At 40.8% G+C, this 24,517-nt stretch overlaps 2 protein-coding genes across 3 annotated transcripts; both read right to left on the bottom strand.

The window, feature by feature from the left end:
• Positions 1–1,547: 1,547 nt before the first annotated feature.
• On the bottom strand, positions 1,548–5,832 carry LOC115797297 (uncharacterized). Of its 2 annotated transcripts, XM_030753836.1 has the most exons (7): positions 4,923–5,832; positions 3,037–3,104; positions 2,521–2,877; positions 2,383–2,421; positions 2,155–2,265; positions 2,022–2,056; positions 1,548–1,760 (listed from the first exon to the last, which is right to left on the bottom strand). In XM_030753836.1, exons 2-7 carry the CDS (start codon positions 3,083–3,085, stop codon positions 1,650–1,652), a joined length of 702 nt encoding a protein of 233 aa, XP_030609696.1. In that variant the 5' UTR covers positions 3,086–3,104; positions 4,923–5,832; the 3' UTR covers positions 1,548–1,649. The 2 variants fall into 2 exon arrangements, with proteins under 2 accessions (XP_030609696.1, XP_030609695.1); XM_030753835.1 differs by lacking the exon at positions 4,923–5,832 and having other exon boundaries at positions 3,037–4,168.
• Positions 5,833–11,258: 5,426 nt separating this feature from the next.
• Positions 11,259–17,104, bottom strand: LOC115797498 (uncharacterized). The gene is made up of 6 exons (XM_030754083.1): positions 17,056–17,104; positions 16,547–16,891; positions 16,418–16,459; positions 12,495–12,611; positions 12,377–12,411; positions 11,259–11,706 (listed from the first exon to the last, which is right to left on the bottom strand). Exons 1-6 carry the CDS (start codon positions 17,099–17,101, stop codon positions 11,596–11,598), a joined length of 696 nt encoding a protein of 231 aa, XP_030609943.1. The 5' UTR covers positions 17,102–17,104; the 3' UTR covers positions 11,259–11,595.
• Between the last annotated feature and the right edge of the window lie 7,413 nt (positions 17,105–24,517).

The following is a 24,517-nucleotide window of genomic DNA, read 5'->3' as shown; positions in this document are numbered from 1 at the left end:
GTATATATTATCTGTGTTCATGTCAGTTCTTTGTCGCGTCGCTGTTAGCAGTAGCTTCCCCTCTCAGTGGTGTGTCTGTCTGTTCCCTGTTCTTGGTTTATGCTGTTCTGCTCTTGAAGAAGATTTTGTACTTTGCTGTTGTTCTCTGCAATAAAACAGTATAAGCTTTATGTCTCTTCCTAGAGTACTGCGTTTGGGTCCAACCCTGCCTGCCACACCTTGCTATTACAGTTGGGAGCACGAACCTACCCAAAATGTCTTTGTATGCTGAAGCTTTAAGAGATCCTTTCACTGGAACTAAGGGGCCGAGCTAGTTGAAGTGGACCTACAATAAAAATTAAAGACCTCTCCATTTTTTGTAGGTATGAAAACTTGCTAAATCTGCAGTGTATCAAATACTTGTTTTCTCCATTGTATAATCAAGATAACACTAGACTAGGCCTAAGCACCCTGTACTTCTCTACTTTTATATAGTACTTTACACTATATGCTTTGTGCCTGAGTAGTTCTGACCATTTTTTTTGGCCCATAATTCATATTAATGGTTAGCTGTGACAGCTTCATAGCCCATAAATTGTTGACCGTGACAGTTTTGCTTATCTAAAGCAAAGGAAGGCCACAGTGCATTTAGGCCAGCAGAATTATAAAAGTAGGTGGAATTAGAAAGAAGGTCTGGAATAAGGTTATTATAGTTAATTAAAAATTAGTTAACTTAAAAAATAAGTAGACTTGAAAAAGACTAACCAAAACAATTTTCTTGGAAAGCTACCTAAAATAAGATAATAAAGTGGCAATATCCTTGGTTTTAGTATTTACTAATTTGCTTAAAATGTTATAACTTGTCTGATGAGGTATTGATAGGCATATTTATTCAGACTCTGGACGTCTACAAGACCGTGAGTGAACTCTTTTTTTATTGTAGTACCTGTACTGCTTTTCCTAAATCTTGTTTCTGACATATGGCATCCATAGTATAACTAAAAAGACTAAAACTAACACTGAAACAAGAAAATCCACTCTGGAAACTGACACTAAACTGAGCTAAAAACAAAAACCTGGGGTTTATCTGTGCATGTGCCCATTCCTTATCTTTTCTTATGCAGTTCATGCTTTTGATTATGAGAATGCTGGTTGTTTATGCTATCTTACTCATTTGTTCTCAAATGAAATAAATTCTGTAAACAGCAATTAATATTAGGCACTTGACAAAACTATGGCCAAGTATTTCATTTTGTTTACATTTGAGGCATTCATTTTGTATTTATGTGAATGCAAAGCAGCTCGTGATAGTGAGTGAAGCCATTTACCAATGTCAGATAAGACTGATAAGTCTCCTTACGAGAGCAGTTTGATGTGTGTGATCTGTGGTCTACATGTTATTTTTAGCTCATTTATGTGTGGCATTTCTGATGCTTCATCCATCATCATGTTACAGTGTGTCTCTTTTTCCTCTCACATAAAAGACCCGCAAATAAGGAAGACACGGAGATGCAAAGCAGAAGATACAAACACAGTCTGAATACAAGTTTATTTATTTTTTTCCCCAAGGATTCTTATCACCCGCAACGCATACACAAAAACGCATCAGCAGGTTATTATTCTAAAGCATGAGTTCAACTCTGAGCTGCATTTCCAAGCACTTCCTGAGTCTATCTTGTGGCAGCATACACAACATGAGGCTCCAGTTCTCTGTGTGTTGCAGACTTGCGACTTCTTTTGAAACTCAGAGCTGCATAATTCAGATCATCTTGGCTCATATTCTGAAAAGCATAATATTCAGAATTATGTTCTGTATCATTCACACAACTGACTTTGGAAAAAAAAAAAAAAAAAAAAAAACTACTGCAGCTCACAAAACAAGTTATTATGTGATTTATTTCTAAGTGTGCTGCATTCACCTGTGCTGCATTTCTACTTGATCTTGGGGTTGCCATACCTCCCAAATACCACTTGCTAAACACATGCTAAAATGCAACTTTTACATCATAACATGCAGTTTACGTATGTCAAAAAAGGTTTACCTTGCTTCCTTCCAATTGCAGTTCTTCATGTACAGCTAAAGTGGCAAATACACAATTAGTTTATTACCAACCATATGCATTGCCTTGTTGATCAGTTTACAAGAGCAAGTGAAACAAAATAGAGCAGTTTTACCTGTTTGAAGTTTCCTGAGTTTTAGAACCAGAATAATGACAACTATAGTGAGTAAACCAGTCAGACCACCCAGGATGATGCTCATCAGATGTATCATTTTATCAGCCTCTCCTACAAAAATAATTACATTAAAACATTTTAGTCTGGTTGCTGTAGATATATTACTGAACATACTGAAACAATTGTGCACACTGAAATAAATCTGTAGTGAAAGAAAAAGAATCTTACTTTCACTTTTAAAATCTTCTCCATCATTGGAATCACCACCTTTAAAGAAACAGATGCATAAGACAGCTTTCTTGTTTTCACGCTGTGTTCATTCTACATATAATATAAAAATTAAACACAGAGAAAAATCAAGCTTACTCTGAATTCTTAACTCTATTGCAGGGGAAAATACTGTGTGTGTTCTTGCATAAAAGCCACAGAAATACAGCCCAGCGTCAGATAATTTCACTTCCTTTATTTTGAGAAAGACAGAAGAAACATTTGAACTCATTTCAAAAAGTCCATTTTCAAATCCATGGCAGAATGAAGTTTCTGTGGAAAATTCAACCACAGAGGAAATACAGCTGGGCTTAGTTTTGTTGATCACTCTGAACCAGCCTCTCACTATTAGATCTCTGGATCTAATATCTTTGATCTTTGAGCACTGCAGTGTGACTTCTTCACCAGGCTGGACCTCCATAGTCTGAAACTCAGAACCTGAAACAGAGTTCCAGCCTGAAATTAAAGAACATGAAATATATTTTTGAGCCAAGTGAGCAGTTACTGTAACAGGGCAACAGCATCGGTCGACTCAGTTTACTTATTTTTATCTAACAATCAAAATTAAATTGTTCCATTATTTGGAACCAAGAGTAATAAAGTGTCAGTACTTACTGAGACTGCAGAGAAACAAAGCTGCTATCAAGACGAAGCTCCTCATCATGAGTTTAACGTGTCACTCACTGGAAGAACAGTTTGTAGCACAGCAATTATAAATGGGCTTAGAGGGGCGGGGTGTCCCCCCCCCCCCCCGTCTTGTGAATGACTGGCCTACACAATGCAATACCTTTGCATATATATTTAGCTTCAACAGATATTCAGTAAAGATATTGGAACTCCTCAAAAATTAGTGTAGTTTTGAACATGTAACCATGTTTTGTTTTATAATATTTTTCAGTTTCTTGGCTTTAAATCTATCCTATCATAGTTCAGACTTTGTTAGACTCACAGTAGCTCAAAATGAATAGACAAAGTCAGCAGTTCACAACCAATTTACAAATCTTTCTTTTTTTCTGTTTGGGCACATAGTGATGCCTTATTGGTGCTTACCATATTGTCCTCATACCGTTAGTTTTTTTTTTGTTTCTTTGTTTCTTTGTTGCATCCACCAGCATTCATGAGCATATTTAAACATAAAAAAACACGACTGGATACATTATAAATTTGAGAATGTGGGTGCACCATCATATTAAAATACATTTCAGTGGGAATGACTGCAAAGGTGGTTTAGACTGGTTTTCAAGTGTGGAAGATACAGCCAAGAAAATTTGCAGGTGTGTAGCTAAGATCGCAGTAAAAGCTGAGGTCAAAGTGTTGTTAGAGTACTGAGAACAGTGTTCTGTAAATGTTGGAGAGAACCACCATGACATCAGAAGAAAATGAATAGATGGATGCTACCATCATGTTAGTTTGGAACCAGAAGTGAACATGTTTGGAAAAACAGGTCAGAGGTCAAACTTATCAACTATAGTTATCAAGACTGGTTATCAAGCTATATCCCTGAAGTCCACTGGGTGCACAGACACACATGCCTCCTACCTGTGTCCACATACTTGTCAAAGCACCATGCCCCTAATTCTAAGCCTTATTAGTGTTCATGAGCTATCAGCTAGCCTTAAGTAGCAATTAAAGGAACGGCAGCTTCTTGTACGTCCCTAGTAGTTTCCTTTTCCAGCACCAAAGGTTGCTGCACAACACTGTGTAAGATGGTCTGTAGTGTTCAATGCATTTGAAAAAACAACAAGAACAAAAAAAAAAAATTGGTCTCAGTTTTTGTTCTATATTTACATATGGATTTCAATGAGACTGAGCTGATATTCAGTGTCAAAAAACAAACAGAATCAGCATTGGTATGAATTGCAGTGGTTACACATTTTTACTTTACTATTATACAACCTATTTTGTTCTTTGCAAGCATATTTTAGAAACTACACAAAAGTAGCCGGTGTGGTTATAAACTGCACAGCATAAATATACATTTTTTCCTGATTCTATAAATCAATTTCCGGTCAACCTGGAACATTTCATGTGTTTCAGGGAGGAAAAAAAAATCTTGGGAAGAAGGAAAAATGCATTTCCACAAGTAACATTTTTTCCACTGACTTTCTACATGTTTAAATGGACTAAACAGACAATACGACCAACTAACTTCTTGTATAGTTTAGAACTTCTTCAGTTTTGCACAACTGCGATTGCCCCGCTGCAGTTTTCTGATATTATTTAACTGAAAATTAATTATTTTATTTGCATTCTTGAACTTTCCCTTTAATGCCGCAGACCAAGGGTATTCACAGACTTGTTTAAATACAAATTTTTAAATCATAGCATACAGTTTACCCAAGTCAGACAAGGTTTACTTTGTTTCTTGCTGGCTGCAGGTCCTCATGCACAGCTAAATGGTAAATAATTATTTCATTATGACCAACCATATGCTTTACCTTGGACTTGTCCACCACCTTACAAAAAAAAGCGAAATTAGATAAAAATTAGATAAATTTTACCTGTTTGAAGTTTCCTGATTTTTAGAACTAGAATAATGACCAGTATCGAGAGTAAACCAGTCAGTCCACCCAGGATGATGCTCATCGGACGTGTCATTCTATCTGGCTCTTCTACAAAAATAATTAGATTAAAATATTTCAATCTGGTTGTTTTAGCTGTATTATTAAACATATTGAAATAACTGTATACACAGTGAAAAGCATTAAAGGCAGAAGAATAATCTTACTTTCAGATTTAAAATCACTAGACATGAATATAAAACTAAACTGAAAGATAAACCATGACCACAAGCTTACCTTGAATTTTTAACTCTGTTGCATTGAAAATGACTATACGTGTATTCATGTAAAATCCACAGAAATATAGCCCACCATCAGACAAATTCACCCTCTTGATTTTAAGATAGATAGCGGTGATGTTCGAACTCATTTCAAATTTTCCATTTTGAAATCCAGCACAGAACGAAGCTTGACTATGAGAGCCAAACATTGATTAGATACAGTTGATATTTTTGTTGACTAATCTGAACCACTCTGTGTATGTTTGAAGACTTGAACTATTGGAGCACTGCAGTGTGACTTCTTCACCAGACTGGACCTCCACAGTCTGAGACTCAGAACCTGAGACAGCGATCCAGCCTGAAAGAAGAGAATATTAGTTTCTGAGCCCAGTGAACATTTACTAGGATAAAGACGTTGATGTATTTGATTTAATTAATGTACTGTTTTCTAACAGTACCTGTTGTAGCAGAGAATAACAAGGTGCCAGTACTTACTGAGGCTGCAGAGCAAAAACGATGTCAAAACAAAGTTTGTCATTGTGTATTCAGTGTGGCACTGAAAGTATACTTTGTAACACACAGCTCTAACAAAGGGGTTTAGAGGGGCGTGTTTTTTTTTTTCCATCTTGCCAATGACCTGCTAACACACAGCAATGCATTTGCATTTAACTTAGCTTCTTTGATGCTCTGAGATACCACCTCTGATGATTCCATATTATATCTGCTTTAGAGTGATTTGCAGATTCAGAAAAAGCAGCTAATCAGAACCTTCTGCAGTCTGAAGCAAGTATCATTTTGTGAGATCAACTGTGATATAATTTTTAATATTTGGTGAAGTTTTGGAAAGATGCTTTCTGGATTCACTCAAAAGATGTTTAACCCTCTGTACCCCATAGTGGCTTAAAATATTTTAATATTGATATATATATTGGCACAACAGAGTGTGTAGATAGATAGCGGCTGCATTGAACAGAGATTATCATGTCTGTGTGGATTGATAATACCACGTCATCCAGGTCATGGGATTCTCAACAGCTCGAAAAAAGTGGACTTCTTTAAATTTTATCCAAGAAGCTTCTTCAGGCTTCTCCACCAAACAGTGCAGAATCCCAGGTATTTAAACCCTGGTGGGAGTTGTCCCCTTTGGAGGTGGTCATTGACCCATTATTCATGTGCTGTTACAACGGCTACTGTTGTTATGTTGTAATGTATGCGTGTGTGTGTCTCTGTCATGAAACATGCACAATAATGAGGGTAGTAAGCCACAAAAACGAGCCCAGGACTCCCCCACATCCCAGGGGAGGCAGCAACAATCAGTGGGGTGAGGTAGGGGTGGTAAATCCCGCCCTGCGCAACCATGTCCCACAACTGCCAAGCCTCAGTTAGCTTCAGACCCAGGACCAACTGTACACATGCACACACACACGCCACAACACACAGGCCACATACTCATACACACAAACACACATATATGCCAGTCACACACTCTCTCACACACACACAGACCTCACATGGACATGAAGTGTGGGTGTGCGGGTACCAGCACAGAGCTAGCAGCAACCCGGGGAGAAGGAGCCAAACCAGCCCCAAACCACTAGCCAGTCCCCACCACAGGTAGGGTGCAGGAAGCTGGGGTGTGGGAAGACCTGCTCATCTCCTCCTCCCACGCATTGTGTTTGGGGCAATGTGTTGGGTGGATGAGTTGTTGTGAGTGTATGTAGTGGGGAGAATGTGTATGACTGTGTGAAATCTGTGCTAATAAAATTGGGGGGTCAGATGTAACATGAGCACTGACCAACAGTACCCCCCCCCCCCCCCCCCCACACACACACACACACACACACACACACACACCCAAGACCCTCAATGTCTAAAGTGTAAATAAAATTGAAAAAAAAAATTGCCACATCTCAAGGTGAAATGCTGCTTGGTCCTGTGGCAAGATTCAAGTGGATGTTTTAGGATTGGACCTTTATTAGACTTTTAGTGATGTCTTTGCGGGATCTGGGATTTTTTTTCTTCAGTCGGCCCAAAGTGGTGAAGTTGGTAAATATAATTGGAGTTTTATTGTAATATCTTTTTATTTGCCCCTGGACAGGGATGGGTTGTGATTTTATTGTTTTTATGCTCTATTGAAGATAAAATATGTTTTAAAACTGTTCATAATCTCTACTACCACCTTGGCTGGAAACACTTTACTTTTGCTTTCCTTTTAAAGCTGAGTTCAAGTTCACTACACACACAAAGGGCTGAGTACTGCCAGACCAGCTGAAGTAAGCTATAGAGTCTCAAAAATGAACACAGCATGGGCCAAAGAAACTCAAGAACCAATGAAACAAAGTCACTAACATCTCAGTCTGAAAAAGACTCCAATGCACCACCATTAGAACCACAAATGAAGAAGAAGAAGAAGAAGAAACAGCCTTTATTGTCCCACAGAGGGGAAATTTGGGTGTAACAGCAGCCGCAGTTATTATAAATATAAATAAAGATATAATAATTCACACTATTAAGAAAAGAATATATATAAAATCAACAAACAATATTAACCTTAATACTACTACTAATAATAATAACACTATATACAATGTACATGATGTGCCTGTGTGTTGAACCTTAACAGGCCGGACTATTTACAGTATATTATATATTATCCTACATTGTGTAGGTTATTGTGGTTTTTGTTGGGAGCAGTGATGATTATAAAGTCTTACAGCTGCTGGGAGGAAGGATCTGCGGTAACGCTCCTTTGTGCATTTAGGATGCAGCAGTCTGTCACTGAAGGAGCTCTCCAGCTCAGCAACAGTTTCATGCATGGGATGGGAGACCTTGTCCATCAGTGATGTTATTTTGGTCAGAGTCCTTCTGTCTCCCACCACCTGCACTGAGTCGAGAGGACATCCTAGGACAGAGCTGGCTTTCCTGATGAGCTTGTCTATCCTCTTCCTCTCAGCTGTAGACAAGCTGCTGCTCCAACATACTGCTGCATAGAAGATGGCTGATGCCACCACAGAGTCATAGAAGGTCTTCAGGAGTGTCCCCTGCACTCCAAAAGACCTCAGCCTTCTCAGCAGGTAGAGTCTGCTCTGACCCTTCCTGTAGAGCGCATCAGTGTTATGAGTCCAGTCCAGTTTATTGTTTAGGTGAACACCCAGGTACTTATAAGAGTCCACTATCTCAATGTCCACTCCCTGGATGTTCACCGGTGTCCGTGTGGTGGGTCTGCGCCTGCGGAAATCCACCACCAGCTCCTTGGTTTTAGCGGCGTTGATCAGGAGGTGGTTCCGCTGGCACCAGTCCACAAAGTCCTGAGTCCACTGTCTGTACTCTGAGTCATCCTCACCTGTGATGAGGCCAACTATGGCAGAGTCGTCAGAGAACTTCAGCAGATGGCAGCGTGGGGAGTTGATGGAGAAGTCTGCAGTGTAGAGGGTGAAGAGGAACGGTGCCAGCACAGTTCCCTGTGGGGCCCCCGTACTGCAGACCAGCCTGTCAGAGACACAGCCCTGTGTCCTCACGTACTGTGGGCGGTCAGTGAGGTAGTCCAGTATCCACTCGGAGATGTGGTGGTCCACTCCTGACAGTTCCAGCTTGTCTCTCAGAAGTCCTGGCTGGATGGTGTTAAAAGCACTGGAGAAATCAAAGAACATGATCCTCACAGTGCTTCCAGGCTTCTCCAGGTGGGTCAGAGCTCGGTGCAGGAGGTAGATGATGGCGTCATCCACCCTGATGCCAGGCCGGTAGGCGAACTGCAGCGGGTCCAACGAAGACGACACCATGAGGCGTAGATGGTTGAGGACCAGCCTCTCGAGGGTCTTCATTAGATGCGATGTCAGGGCTACCGGCCTGTAGCTGCTAAGATCCTTTGGATGTTTGGTCTTTGGTACCGGTACCACACAGGAGGTCTTCCACAGTTGTGGTACTTTCCCCAGCTTCAAGCTCAGGTTGAACATGTATCCCATGATGCCACACAGCTGATCTGCGCAGCACCTCAGGAGCCTGGAGCTGATGCCGTCTGGACCAGCAGCCTTTCGCACCTTGATCTTACGTAGCTCCTTCCTCACATGATGAGTTGAGAGGGACAAGATGGAGGTGGGGGATGGGGGTTGTGAGATGGAGTCCTCAGAAGTGAAGGGGGTGGGTGATGGCTGAGAGCTGAGAGGTGTGAGGTCCCAAGAAGAAGAAAGGTTGGCAGTCATTAAAGATGGTGGGGCTGACAGCAGGGGGGACTGGGCTGGGGGAGGGGTGGGTGGCTGGTCAAACCTGTTAAAGAACTGGTTCAGGTTGTTAACCCACTCTAAGTCTCCCACAACCCTAGGGCTTGGTTTGTGGCCTGAAATTGAGTTCAAACTCCTCCAAACCCCACTGATGTTGCTCTGCTGTAGCTGGTCCTCCATCTTCTTCCTGTAGATGTTTTTTCCATCCCTGATTTTCCTTCTCAGATCCTTCTGCACGGCTCTCAGCTCCTCCTTATTTCCTGATCTAAAGGCTCTCTTCTTCTCCTTCAGGAGAGCCTTTATTTCAGAGTTGATCCAGGGTTTGTTGTTTGAAAAACACCGTACCCTCCTGGTGGGCACAGTGTTTTCCACGCAGAAATTTATGTACTCAGTGATGCAGTCCATGATGCTGTCGATGTCCTCCCCATGAGGGGCACAAAGCTCTTCCCACACAGTGGAGCTAAAGCAGTCTCTCAGAGCTTCTTCAGTCTCCTCAGACCATTTCTTCACTGTGTGTGTCACAACTGGTTCTCTGTGTACCAAGGGTTTGTACACAGGCTGGAGATGAACCAGGTTGTGATCTGAGCCCCCCAGGGGAGGCAGAGGTGATGAGCTGTAGGCCTCCTTGATGTTGGCATACAGTAGATCCAGTGTGTTGGTATTCCTGGTGTGGCAGGTGACATACTGGGTGAAGGTGGGGAGAGTGGAGGACAGGGAGACGTGGTTAAAGTCCCCTGAGATCAGAAAGAGGGCCTGTGGGTGCTGTGTTTGGAGTCTGCTGGTAGTAGCATGGAGGACATCGCAGGCTGCAGCAGCGTTAGCAGAGGGCGGCACATACACAGTTATCACAATAACATGTGAAAACTCCCGAGGAAGATAGTGCGGTCTCATACCAACAGCGAGCAGTTCAATGTCCTTACTGCAGAGCGTCTCTTTGATGGTTAGATGTCTGGAGTTGCACCATCTATCGTTCACAAACACAGCCAGACCCCCGCCCCTCTTCTTACCACTCTCCTTGGTTCTGTCGGCACGGATCAAATGAAAGCCGTCCATGTTTATGTGTGAGTCCGGGGTTAGCTCGGTTAGCCACGTCTCCGTCAGGCACATGAGGCTGCTCTCCCGGTAGCTCCTTTGATGTCGCGTTAGCGCCGCCAGCTCGTCCACTTTGTTGGGAAGAGATCTCACGTTTCCCATGATGATGGACGGGATGACGGGCCTGTACCTTCTCCCCTGGCAACGACGACCTATGCCCGCACGTCTCCCGCGTCTCTTCCTTCTCAGTTCGCGGGGAATATCGAGTCGTTCTGCAGGAGTAGGCACAGCGGAGCGCCCGATGGAGATCAGCTGGTCCCGAGAGTAAACAATAGGAGCGTGGCCACTCTCGCAGTCTCCAAACATAAACACCATAAAAAGGGTAAATAAAAACAAAGTTTTCCAGAAAAAAGTCTGCTCCATCATGAGGAAAAAGAGCAGAAGATACAGAAACACAAAAACACATCTAATACTAAACAAAATGAGAAAAAACACGGAATTAGTGCGGAGCTGCTGAAACTGGCTGCCTGCTCGCGCGGCGCCGGAAGTAAAAAAAAAAAAAAAAAAAAAAAAAAAAAAAAATGGAGAAAACTTGGAACAGCAATCACTTTTTAAGCTCTTCCATCAGAATCTGATCCCATAAAGTGTTGGAAGTATTACTTTTTATTGTCATTCATCACTTATTTAAGGGGGGGCTGTTGCTCAGATAGGAGGTAGAGCAGGTTGATTACTAATTGGAAGGTTGGTGGTTTGATCCAGTCATCATGCCAAAGTATCCTTGGACAAGATACTATCTCCAAGTTGCTCTTGGATGCACTTGGAGTAGAAAAAAGTGCTCGTATGACTGGGTGAATGAGGCATGAGCATAAAATACTTTGAGTGCTTGAGTACAAAAGCTCTAAAAGAGAATTACGTTCCCTGACAAATTTATTCCAACAGTGCATTGATGACTCGTCCAGGAGGTCACAAAAGAACCCAGAACCCCTTTGTGTCTTTCTATGGGAAAGTTTGACAAACATCAAGTATGCCTTTATTCTATTAAGGAAAACAGACACATTAAGACATAAAAAATGCCAACTCCCCGTGGTTATAGGGACTTTTGAAGAACATGCTTTTTTCCATTGTGCACACATTGAGTCCATCTTATCTTATGACATCATAAACAACGTGAGTGTCCACTTCTCTCTCTATTCTGTTTCTTATTTCTGCAATAAGCCTCAATGCTGCAGAGTTCGGCTCCAGAGAGTCCACATTCTGTAAATCAAGACTTTAGAATCAATTAGAAAACAAACACAGAGTCTGTAATGATACTTATTCATGACAGTCTCATGTAATGTAAGAGACAATTCTGGATTAAGCTTTTAAAAGGGCCTGGCTGCAACCTGCTGATTGCTTTAAGTTCAAAATATCTTTCTTTGAGTGCCATCTACTTCAATCTGAGATGCTATCAGAGGAACAGGTGATAAAGCTCAATAAAGAAGAGAAGAAATGTGTAATTTAAAGGTCACACAAGTGCTGCAAATATAATGAGTTTACTGGCAGAAAATTATTCATCTTGCAAAATCAAGTTTTATATACATTTATTTTACTAACTGCTGTGTGTTTCTAACACAACAGCTGCACAAAGGAAAAAAAAAAAATAATAGTGTAACATTAAAATATAAAGTTACTCAGCACATTCAGATCTGTGACCGTCCTGTAGGTTTGCAATGAGATCAAAGTGAAATTGTTCATTTTGATTAAATATTCTCCAAATTGATCGATCAGTCTGACCTGTTTTCTGTTCACTGCCATCCAGCAGTGTAAAACTGACTTATACACTTTTAGTGCACAGTAGGTTCCCTGTGATATTTTGAGGATTCACCTGCACAGAATCACAGTCACAAATGACCTGAGACGTGTCACACAAACAAAAACGCTTCACCTTGTTTGTTTCAGGGTGCCGCTCTTTCTTCATAGCTGAAACACAAAATAAAAAGATGCTTGTACATCACTGTTAGATCATACGTGAGCATATTTAATGAATAACTTGTCATCTGTACCTGGATGAAGCTGCCTGATTTTAATAGCCAGACCAATGGAACCCATCATGAAGAAAATACCCATGCTGGCAAACATCACAGTCACAAGTTTTGTATTTACATCACACGTTTCTGCGACTGCAAATAGTGAGTAACATGTAAATGGTGTTAGAAAAAGCATTTACCTTAATATGCACACTCAAAAATCAATTCCAAATACTAGTTAGGATTATGTTTTTCATATAAAATTCCTGTGCATTTGGATTGAATTGTTTTACAATAACCAGCATAATAATCTTAAAGTAATGCTGTTGGTCTGGCTGATTAGTTATCTGTTTTAGTTTATCTTTGATTAGCAAATATGCAACATATAGGTTTATTACACTATATATTAAAATTATATAATCCAAATGTCATGTCCAAGGGTCATCTGATTAACCTTAAGCATCATTCACACTCACAGATACTGATGCATGAAATGGCTTTTATACTATTTAATTGTCCGGTTTTCATCTTTCAGTTGTCTTGTTTAATATTCATGAGTATTTTACTTTTTCTTATATTGTTTTGTTGTGATATATAAATATATTTTAAATTTTTTAACTGACATATATTACTGTATATGTGTGTCTATAGTTTACTTGTGCAAAATTCAGGAAAATAAAGTGCAAAAGCAGATGAATCCACTTGCGACAAGTTATTGAGTAACTCGAATAATTTGATTACAGAGGCAAATTCTTTGCTTCATTGCTTCCTTTAAAAAGTGCAACTGTTTCTCTCAGATTTGTGCCTAAGAATACACCTGTAATAGAAATGTATTTTGGAGCACGGTGTGTGAATAAAAAGTATTGCAACATTAGCCCTAAGCAGCTCCCAGTTTTCAGAACAAAAAGACTGATAACACAATGGCAGCAAGTGAAGATGATGTTCCCATAGTTTAAGGTGGAGCCAGAGTGTGTCTGCACAAAGAGGCGGAGCCAAGACAGTGAGTTCAGGTGAATAAAAGAAAAAGTTTTACTAGCATCCAAAAAGTGATGAGCTGGAGATATTGGTGAAGACCCAGAAAGTATACCACAATCACAGATGAGCTCTGTCAGACATATAAATTTCCCTCTGGGATCAATAAAGTTATTCTTATTAAAATAGCAGTGCTTGTGACTGTATTCACCATTAACACCTTTATTGGGAAAAAGCTGGTGGGAGTGAAGAAGAGTGATCTTTATAGCTGCTGCCATCCACCGCCATTAGTTTTACACAGCAACAGATCTACAGCACAGTTAGTGGTGCAATAAAAGTGTGTGTGCAGATGAACTGTTATCTTGGTCTGGACCCATGTTTAAATTAGGAAGGGGGCCACATGGAGTGTACAAGACCATATTTAATTCAAAGCTTTAGTAACATTTTGCAGATTTAGATTGATAGAAAATATCAGTTATATTCATTAAATTGCATTAATATTAAAAAATATAAAATAAAATAGGGCTGCAACGATTCATCGATTAACTCGATTAAATCGATTCTAAAAAATTATCGACACAAATTTACTGTGTCGATGCTTCTTTTAAACTCTACAGCGCTCAGCTGTCTCGGTGTAAGCGGCGCTCCTCACTAGCATTAGTGCTCCGTCGTCTTTTTGTGGGTTTATTGGTGGCTGGCAAACCAACATAGAACTGCATTACCGCCACCTACTGGACTGGAGTGTGAATCACGCGCACACACACACACACACACACACACACACACACACATTCTAAAAAGCTCTCCGTCGCTGCGATGGATTTCCTTTAACACAGAGTGGATCATCACTAGAGTTGCCACCTGTCTCGTAAAATACAGAACCCCGTATGTTACGGGACTCCGTGGAATACGGCTCCGTAACATGCGGGGTTCCGTACTTTACCGGACGGGTGGCAACTATCGCTGACATGCATTTCCACGCCTCCACTGCTCTCTGTGTGTCTGTGTGTGTTGTGTTCGCTGACAATTTCAGCTGTTATTTTTGTCTTTACTTCAGCTGTAGCTAGCACAACTGGTTTGCTAGAGCGCGGGCCATTAGCACTAGCGATGGTTCGGTACCGGAAGGCCCGCCCCCCAGGACCGGGAGGCTCCGTCAAAATTTTTTTTTTAATCCCTTATTAGTGACTAAATATAGACCTGCAGTAGAAATGTATTTTTGAGAATGCTTGTGAATACAAAGCATTACGACATTACTCACACATGCGCCATGGCTCCCGCAGCCACTAATTTTTCAAAACACTCATAGCAGGCAGCGGTTTTAACTGCGCAAGCGCAAAGAGACGGTGAGCTCAAGTAGTGCAAAAGGAAACGTTTTTGCAGCGTCCAAAACAGCAGCTTTTTCTTTTAGTAACCACCATTAAAATCTTTACTGGGAAACAGCTGGAGGTCCTTCATCAAGCACCTGATCAGCAAGTGTTAAGGTGAAGAAAAGAGAACTTTGTAGCTGCTCCATTCACCACTGTTTGTTCACATGGCGAGAAACTGCATTACGGAAGTTAAAATATGCAGATAAACTGTTAATAAAAAAAGTATTTCTTATCCGATTACTCGATTAATCGCTGGAATAATCGATAGAATACTCGATTACTAAAATAATCGTTTTATGCAGCCCTAAAATAAAAGCTTGGTTTTTTTTTTTTGTAGGCCAGTGAAAATATTCCTGGTCTTGTAAAACTCAGAGGTTATGGTGGTGTTTATGTTAATAATTCATGTTAATAATAATCCAGTGTCCAATCTATCAGCCCGGGTCAGTGGCTTAGTGTTCTGCAGCAGGAAACGTTACATCAAAGGCCAAACCCCAGTTCTGAGAATGCTCGCTTTTCTACATTGCAGCCACCACAGCCTCCTTTAAAGGCTCTCACACACACACACACACACACACACACACACACACACACACACACACAGTTAAACACGCAGGCAGACCACACATGCCCACAAAAACACAGACATGAACACACACCAAGACTGCATCTCCTGGATTACTGCATTTGTTACTTTATTTTTCATCCATTCATTTTCTTCTACTTATCCAGGGCCGGGATGTTGGGACAGCAGCCTAAGCAGAGAGGCCCAGACCCCTCTACCTCTCTCTCCCCAGGTGCCTCCGCCAGCTCATCCAGGGCGATCCCAAGGCGTACCCAGGCCAGCCGGGACATATAGTCTCTCCAGTGTGTCCTGGGTCTGCCCCAGGGCATCTACTTTATTATTCATATTTTTTATTATTATTCTTATTTTTTATGCATTTAATTTTTTCTTTAAAATAAATCTGACTTTAAAGGTTTAGTTCTTTTGAGAGATATTCTCTGGAGCTTGAAAAATGTGACTGGACTTCTTTATGTTTCTAACAACCTTTCACCAAGTTTCTTCACTCCAAAAACCGACTGGTGGAGAGTCCCAAGTATTAAAACCCCAGTCTGGAGGTGTTCGTTGACCCAATATAGGTCATGTGCATAATCACATGCAGCGAGGTGTGAAAAAAGGCGTGGGTCATTACAATAAGTGGTTTCGGGTGAAACCACTGTGAGACTTCGCCCCGCGCTCTCAAGTGACCCACTGATGTCACCTGAAGAAAGGTGTGAGCTTTCTTCAAGCTCCAGAGAACACCATGACCTGGATGACTGAGAACCTACACAAACATACTGACAGATATTACAAGATTGAAACTAATTAGCAGTTCACTTTAAAATACCTGCCTTTTTTCTCTTCTGAATATTTACTATTGCCCATTAATAAGACAAAATTATTTCCTATCAATTACTCAAGTACTTGATGGAATAATCGATAAAATACTTGATTACTAAAAGAATCAATGGCTGCAGAGTTTAGGAGTTTAAGAATGAACATTATTACAAAATCTCAATTTAGACTTTTCTACAGTAAAGTCCAGAAAGAAAAACTCATTAGAGAAAGAAAAATAACCATACCTCGACTATTAAGGTTCCCTTCATCCCTGGGTTCACTGTTACCTGCAGGCACGATATAACTTTATACATTCTGAGTTTAAGATTCTACGAAAAATCAAGTGCAAAAAGAAACATTAGCCACAAGCTTACCTTGAATTCTTAACTCTACGGCATTAGAAATAACTGTGTGTTTATTCATGTAAAATCCACAGAAATAAATCCCTGCGTCAGATAAATTTATTTGCTGGATTTGAAGAAAGACCGAGGTGATGTTGGAACTCATCCTAAATTTTCCATTTTGAAATCCGTCACAGAACGACGCAGATCCGTCAGATCCAAACATGGCAGAGACGCAGCTGGGATTAGATTGGTCGACCACTTTGAACCAGTCGGTCTGTGTTGGATGAGCGGAAATGTTGGAGCATTGCAGGGTGACTTCTTCACCGGGGTGGACCTCCACTGTCTGAAACTCAGAACCTGAGACAGAGGTCCAGCCTGAGAGAAACACCAGAGACAGAGAGATTCATCACAGAGGATACAAAAAACACAAAAACTATAACAGGGCAACAACATCGATTAGTTTGATGTAATTCATTTCACTCTTTTTCTGGTAGGTTCTATTATTTGGAGTAAGAGTTTAAAAAGGTGGTGGAACTTACTGAAGCTGCAGAGGAGCAGAGCTGTTATCAAGATGAAGCTCCTCATTGTGTGTTTAATCCTGTCACTGCACTGATACTTTTTTAACACACAGCTCTTGCAAAAGGTTTTAGAGGGGCGGGGTGTTTTTGGTTTTTCATCCTGTCAGTGACCTGCTAATGCAATGCCATGCCTTTTGCTTTAATTTTAGCTTCAGCAAACATCTAATAACATAAAAAAATACTTAAATATTAATTGATGTTTGAGCCTCCGCATCTTACAGTTCAATGTTACAACTGCTTTATATCCAATTTATGCAAACTTTACGAGCACACAGCTGACATCCAAATGAAAGCTGGATTGAGAGATTGGTGTGGTCAGACCCTTGAGTACTGAGAACAGACTGTATATGCAACATGGATGTAGCCACTCTTAATTCACCTGTTGGTGTATGGACTCTGCACTTTGGTTCTTCAGTATTAGTGTTTTGGCCACCATCAGGATATTTTTTTGTAGCCAGACCATATTTGGACAAGAGGATGGAAAGCTAACTTATCAGGTAGGGCTAACAAGCTGGATTGAAGATGGGTGTGGTCAGACCCTTGACTATTGAGCAGTGTTAATTTTGACAGCAAATTTTCTTTTAGTTTTAGTCATAGTCTTTTGAGGAAAATATAATTTAGTTTTAGTCATAATTTAGTCATTTGAATAATTTTAGTTTTAGTCTAGTTTTAGTCAATGAAATTATCGTAAGAATATAGTTCGACTAAATCTGCAGTCGATTTAGTCGACTAAAATATAAAGAGTGTAAAATGTAAATGCTTTTTCTTCAGTTCCCTTGAATTAGTCATTATACACACACAAAATTAAATATTTATTAAAAGTTATGGAATATTATTAATAATATTAACATTAGTGTTTCACCTGCTTCTCACACACCTGATCATTAGCACCACCTTACTGAGATAATACGAGCGTTTTACAGCAGGACGCTCTGAAAGGTACAGGGCAGTGTTCAGGACTAAGATTAGGAAAGGCTAATCCACCGCGGTGTGGAGATTTTCTCTAAACACAAACGCTAAACTAGGAAAAACACTTTACCCTGCATGATATTAAAATGCTTACCTTTGCATGGAGATCTGGGTGACTGGTTTGCAGATGTCTTTTAAGATTTGTCGTGTTTTTACCTGAGATAGTCGCCCCACATGGTTTACACATCATTTTGTTTGTCACGGTATCAAAGGACAAATGTGTCCATACATCGGCTCTTCTCTTTCTCCCTGCTGACATTGTTTACATAACTTAGTTCTATCAGAAGTAAAAACAAATCACAGGCTAGTTTGGTCTTCCCGAGTTTAGAGCAAATTTGCGCAACTGTGCGTTTGACTGGATGTTTTTCTAACTTGTCCCACCCTGTCAAAAAATTAAATAAGTTCTGACTGGATGTCGTCCCTGCCAAGCATTTTCGTCTTGTTTTCATTCATTGACGAAAGTGTCAATTAATTTTTTCAGTTTTTGTCAGTTTAGGTAGTTTTTATTTAGTTATCGTCTCGTTATCGTCATGAAAAAAAAGGTCGTTGACAAAAACTATGATGAAAATATTTCGTCAGCGAAATTAACACCGCTATTGAGCACAGAATGTTTGAAAAACAAAGATGTAGTCAACGTGATATTACCCATTGTTTTCTGGAATCCTCATTTTAAGCCTCAAGATGAACTTTTTCACTGCTGCTATGTTATTTTTTGGATCCAAAAGTAGCCGGAGTCCGAGGTTCTAAGTTATCAACTAAAGGTAGCGAGACTGGTTAGCAAACATCCAGTGAGGCAAATGAGCCTCGCGGCTGAAGTGAGCAGACGAGTACAATTCACTGGATCCTTTCTCGGGCCGGCCTCGAGGTTGTTGCTCCGTTTTATGTAGCATGATCCCTCATCTGCACTGTTCCTCATTGTTTAAAATAAAATCAAATAATAATTGGCACTCTCAAATTCATAATCAGCAATGACTTTATCAAAGTAAATCTGCAACTAAATTATGAAATTTGGTTTCAATATTGATCAATGTTTTTTTTCTTTATTTTGTAATTCTGAGATGTCTCAGCAACTATCACAGGAATTTCAAACACCTGGCCACCTTTTCTTTAATTCAACATCCATACGTTCTTGCAGAAATCTATCAAATCGATCAAAAACTCAGGTTTACAGGTGATAATGCATCTCTATCATCCTCCTTAGTGCTAGAATGCCTGAGCTGCTAACCTGAGCTTCCTGCTGTGGTTTGCTTTCTTTCTGTTTTCTTAGCTTGCCCCTTCTTGCCATTATGCTGTGTTACTGCTCAAGTGGGTGCGGCTTGTGTTCAGCAGCCCGAAGTGCCACCCCTTTTATACAGCTGACTTAACACAAGAACACTGGCTTAATTGCTAAGTCCGGAGAGAGGAGAGCACCAGTACCAGAGAGCCTTTGTGATGCAGCTTGTGAGCTGTGTGTGTGTGTGTGTGTGTGTGTGTGTGTGTGTGTGTGTGTGTGTGTGTGTGTGTGTGTGTTTGTTTACTCGTGCTCTGTTTAGGTGATTGAGGTCTTTTGACCTACTCTGTTGGCTTGGTGACTTACTTCTATTTTTTCTATGTTTTTGAAGCTGAAAGTGGCCTGTACATACTGTACATCATATTTAAGGTTAATCTGCATCAAAATCATATAAACATTATAATATTAAGGGTTAAAAATAAGCATACTGTTAACTAAGTGACTGACACTCGGAGTTGAAGTTTAAATGTAGATTTTGGACTTTTTGCATGTGTACTATAAATGCTGGGAATATTTCAGTCAAATTAATGGGAAATCCTACACAGACTGATTCTGCCGGCTCTGTTTTGTTCTTCTGCAGCAGGTCAGACTCACACACCCAAAGCATATTGCTAGTTATGTCTTGCACTCGTAGACACACAATGCAACTGGATGTGTGGACTATGTTTATATTATGTTTTGCTACACAATTTGCATTTGTGAGTTTATAATAATCCAAAAGGTTTTTGACTAGGCCATGTGCAATTAAAATGATGAGAAACTTGGAAAATATGAACAAAGTGACATGTGAGACTCCAGACAGTTAGGTCTAGGACAAACATTTCTCACATCCAAATATTCCCATATTATAGTGTTTGTTTGTTGTTTATGAACGTGTAAATGCAGCAGCTAGTTTAAAAAGATCACAGTCAATTTTATAGTTAAAGACTGGACTTTGGAAGCCTTCTGAGTTTCACTTCAGTTGCGCTCAGACCACACTGTGCTGTTGTTTCCTGTCAACAGAGTAAATCTCACTGCGCACATCAACCATTAGACTCTGACAGTCATCTGTGGCATTTCTGACTCCTCCTCCATCATCACACCTCAGCGCCTGACTTTTTTTCTCTCAGGCTAAAGGCCAACAAATAAGAAAAACACAAAGAGGACACAAACAGCCTCAATGAAAGTTTTATTTAACTTTTAATTAATCTTTTTATTTATTTTTTTTAACCACTTTTGACTCTTGTCACCCACCACACACACAGACACACAAATTCAATAGCAGGTTATTATCATGAAGCACGAGGTTCACTTCCTGAGTCTATCTGGTGGCAGCAAACATGACATGACTCGTGTTGCTTCTTTTGGCTTTTGTCTGGAAACTCAGACCTTTGTAATTCAGATCATCTGGGCACATATTCTGAAAACTGTAACATGTAGACTTTGATTGTGATTCATATTTACACCAAAGTCTAATTTAAATGTGAAAACTTCATCTACAATGGAGTCGCAGATGAGCCGCACAATGTAAAACCGCGATAACGATTTAGGAAATAAAAGCTTCGTTCAGGTGACATCTGATCAAACCTTAGATGCAATCTTGAAGATAAACTGAGAGCTCTGTCTCTGCTCATAAACTTTATCTGTCTTTGGAGATTAGTATTTGGTAAAAACTACCACTACCTACCACATAATTTCATCTGTCCACTAACTTTGTAAGAGTTTCAGATTACAAGCCTAAACTTTAATGCAATGTGAATATTTTTGCTCCAACTCACTTTACAGTTAAGAGAAAAATGACAGTGTTTAATGGGAAGAATATAGTAAGGCCTTGGGTACAAGTATAGCTTAAAGAATCCAAAGCTCTTTACATAGTTGCTACTGACTAAAAGGGAAAGGAATGTTATACAGAGTTGTTTTATATTAAGAATGAGTTCTAAAAATATCTGCGTTATTTGCTGTAAACAGCTGCTTGTACATTATGATGTCACTACTACTAACTACTAATACTTAAATAATAGCTTGATTCTAGTATAGTTGAGTGTTGAACGCTGTCCACAAAGAGTATATGATATTCAACATTCAACATTACTAGCAACAAGCTATTATTTAAGTAGTATATGTATAAAATCAAGCACCAAGGCACCAACGTTCTGCAGAACCGATCACTACAGACTTCATGTGACCTTCAGCTTAGCTGAACATGAACGGTGCACAGAGAGCTTCATGGAATGGATTTCTATGGCCGAGCAGCTGCATCCACTCCTTGCATCACCCAGCAGAATGCAAAGCAAATACTTTTGGCAATATAGTGTGTAGCCCGGATGGAAAAATGGGGATTAAATAAGCTTAATTCCTTTGAACATAAAAGCAAAGTTAACAGGAGTGTAATGTACTTTGCATATAATGTGTATTGTGTAATGGAAGAGGAATAATGTTATGTAAATATAATGTTTTCTTACAAAGTTGCTGAATGTAACAGAGCTAACACTCTTAGTTCGTATTTTCTGAGTGGTCAGTGAAGGTGGTCTGGCATGTCTACCTGGTGTATTTGGCTGGGGGTGTGAGAGAGGAAGGAGAGGAGAAGAGAGAAAAACGGAGAACGGACGCAGCAGTGTTGGCTCGGAGCGCGCTAGCACACGATAAACTAACAGAAGAGAACTGACTAGTAAATACTACCCAGTGACTGTTAGTAGGAGGCGTTGAGAAACCACCTGCCCGACAGCTGTGCAGCCGCAGACGACGGTGATTCAGAGCGAGGCATCAGCATCGGCGGTTAGCAGCGAACGGCTAGCAGGAGCTCGTCGTGGTGACGAGCGCCATCTTCTTTGCCCTGTCGGTGGCGAGTGGTGAGCGGAAACAGACTGCAGACGAGAACTGGTTGACTGGCGTCCGGAGGGGACGAGAGGGTGAGCTGGTTCGCAACGCGGAACTGTAAGTCAGACGTTTCTGGTGCGGCTATCGGTGAGTGAAGAGGAGTTTCGCCACTGTGCTGCAGCACACAACAATCAGGCCTGCAACGTTTGTGTGAATGCGAGCGTGTGTGTGGGGCCCATGTATGAGTACTGTTAAGTGACTGTGTATATTTGAATGACGGAGTAGTTAGAATTAACCCTTATAAGCCTAATCCATTCGGACTGATTGGGAAAAGCAAAGGTTGAGTTCAATATTTTTACTGGTATTATAAGAATACAAGTGTTTTAGTGTTTCATTTGTATCTTACATTTTGCATTTAAAAGTGTGGTTTTCTATCTTGCGTTCACGTTCAGTAAATGTTCAGTTTTGGAGTTAAAGAGTCATCTGAGTCAGTGTTATTTTAAATAGTGTGTGATTTAAGTTTCTTAATAGTCATCACATCATTGTCCACAAGTGAACCTTCGTGGTATCCACTTTGCATCGGACCCACACCCCACCTAGTTTGGTCAATCCTGGGGTTCCCGGTCAGAACACAATATAAAGCGGTGGGGTGCTACATAAAATGGAGGCACCGCTGGGATAAATGCTAATATTAGTCTACCCTTGTTACTGGCTCAGACAACTCTTTAAGTAGAGATAATCTGAAATGAAAATAAGCTATAGGTAAACTCAGAGGAAACCAGTAAGCAGACTCTGTGTAATAGAAGGGAAATTGGTACACCAGAGGGATGGCACAGTTACGGCATTGGTGTAAAGGAGAGGGCATTAACCCTACCCATGCCATTCTGCTCAAAGATGTTCCCGAAGACACTGAGATTGAACGCATAGAAGGAACTGTGCAATCCATTAAAGTTCTTGGACGTGTTAAAGTCAGAGGACGCATGTACGATCCTCAGAGTCAATGTTTGACTGTACTGTGTGAATGCAGAGAGAAAGTAAATCCCAAAGCTATTCCCTTAGACATCCTGCCGGAAGGTAGTAATGCACCATGGAGAATTGTTGGATATTCAGAGAAGGAGGAAGGGTCAGCTGACCAAGTGCTTGCAGAGGACTTGCAGGTGCCACCAACAGAGTTAGGCTCTGTTCCACCACTTCAGGCCTCTACTCCGGAAGCTATCATCAGAGCTGTGGGAGACCTTCTGCAAAGCACAGCCAAGCCGGTAAGTGATAACAGCAACTACAGGAGGCTACGAACCTTCTCAGGGATTGTCCCTACTCCCCCAGGAGAGGAGCCATTGGAGAACTGGATATTGCAAGCTCGTTTGATGATAGAGGAATATGATTGGCCTGACAAAGAAAAGAAAATGAGAATAATGGAAAGTGTAAAAGGTCCTGCTTTGGAGATATTGCAGGCTGTCCGCTTTAATAACCCAGAGGCCACACCCCAAGGGTACGTGGATGTGATTGAGAACACATTTGACACACCAGAGACAGGAGAAGAACTGTACTTCTCATTCAGAATGCTATGCCAGCATCCCGGTGAAAAACTTTCTGAGTTTCTGCGAAGGATGGAAAGATCCCTGAACAAAGTAGTAAAAAAAGGAGGTCTGTCCCCGACTTCCATAGACAAAGCCCGCCTTGATCAACTCATTAAAGGAGCCACAAGGTCTGACATGATGTTATTAAGTTTGCGTTTGAGGGAGCGAAGAGATAATCCACCTACTTTCTTGCAGCTGCTGAATGAGGTGCGCATTGAAGAAGAGTATGAAGCCTCCCGCCGTAGACTTAACCCCACAAAAGCTGTGCATGTCAAAAGTGCTACTGTACCCACAGGGGCATATGTCCAGGATCTTGGAGCTGAGCTCCAAGACCTCAAAACCCAAGTCAGTGGGCTCACGGCTGCGTCAGGGGCTCCATGTGTCCTTTCCCTTGAGTCTCCACCCACGGATGAGCCAGAGCCCAACAGCTTGGAAGAGAACAACAACATTCAAGCTTTAAAGAAAGAAGTGGTGAAACTAAGAAAGCAAATCTCAGTTATGTCTGTTAAACCCAGCAAAGAGCCCGTAGTATCACCACTCCGTAACCAGACTTCTCCCGTGCGCATGCATCAGAGAGCTACGGCACTCAGAGATCCCAGTGACTTTTTCTGTTATCGCTGTGGCGAAGATGGGCACATTTCCACCAAATGTAAATCCCCAGAGAACTACCCAAAAGTGATACAGAAACTCCTTCATGCCCAACGGAAACTGAAAGCAAGCCAGAAAGCTCCTGGTAGTGCAAAAGAACAAACTACCACAAATGTAGGGGTCAACCGGAGCGCTGTGAGTGTACACACAGCTGGTGTCCCAG

The sequence above is a fragment of the Archocentrus centrarchus genome, chromosome 18 (assembly GCF_007364275.1).
Source record: "Archocentrus centrarchus isolate MPI-CPG fArcCen1 chromosome 18, fArcCen1, whole genome shotgun sequence".
Classification (NCBI taxonomy): Eukaryota; Metazoa; Chordata; class Actinopteri; order Cichliformes; family Cichlidae; genus Archocentrus; species Archocentrus centrarchus.
This window is presented reverse-complemented; position numbering and strand designations above follow the sequence as displayed.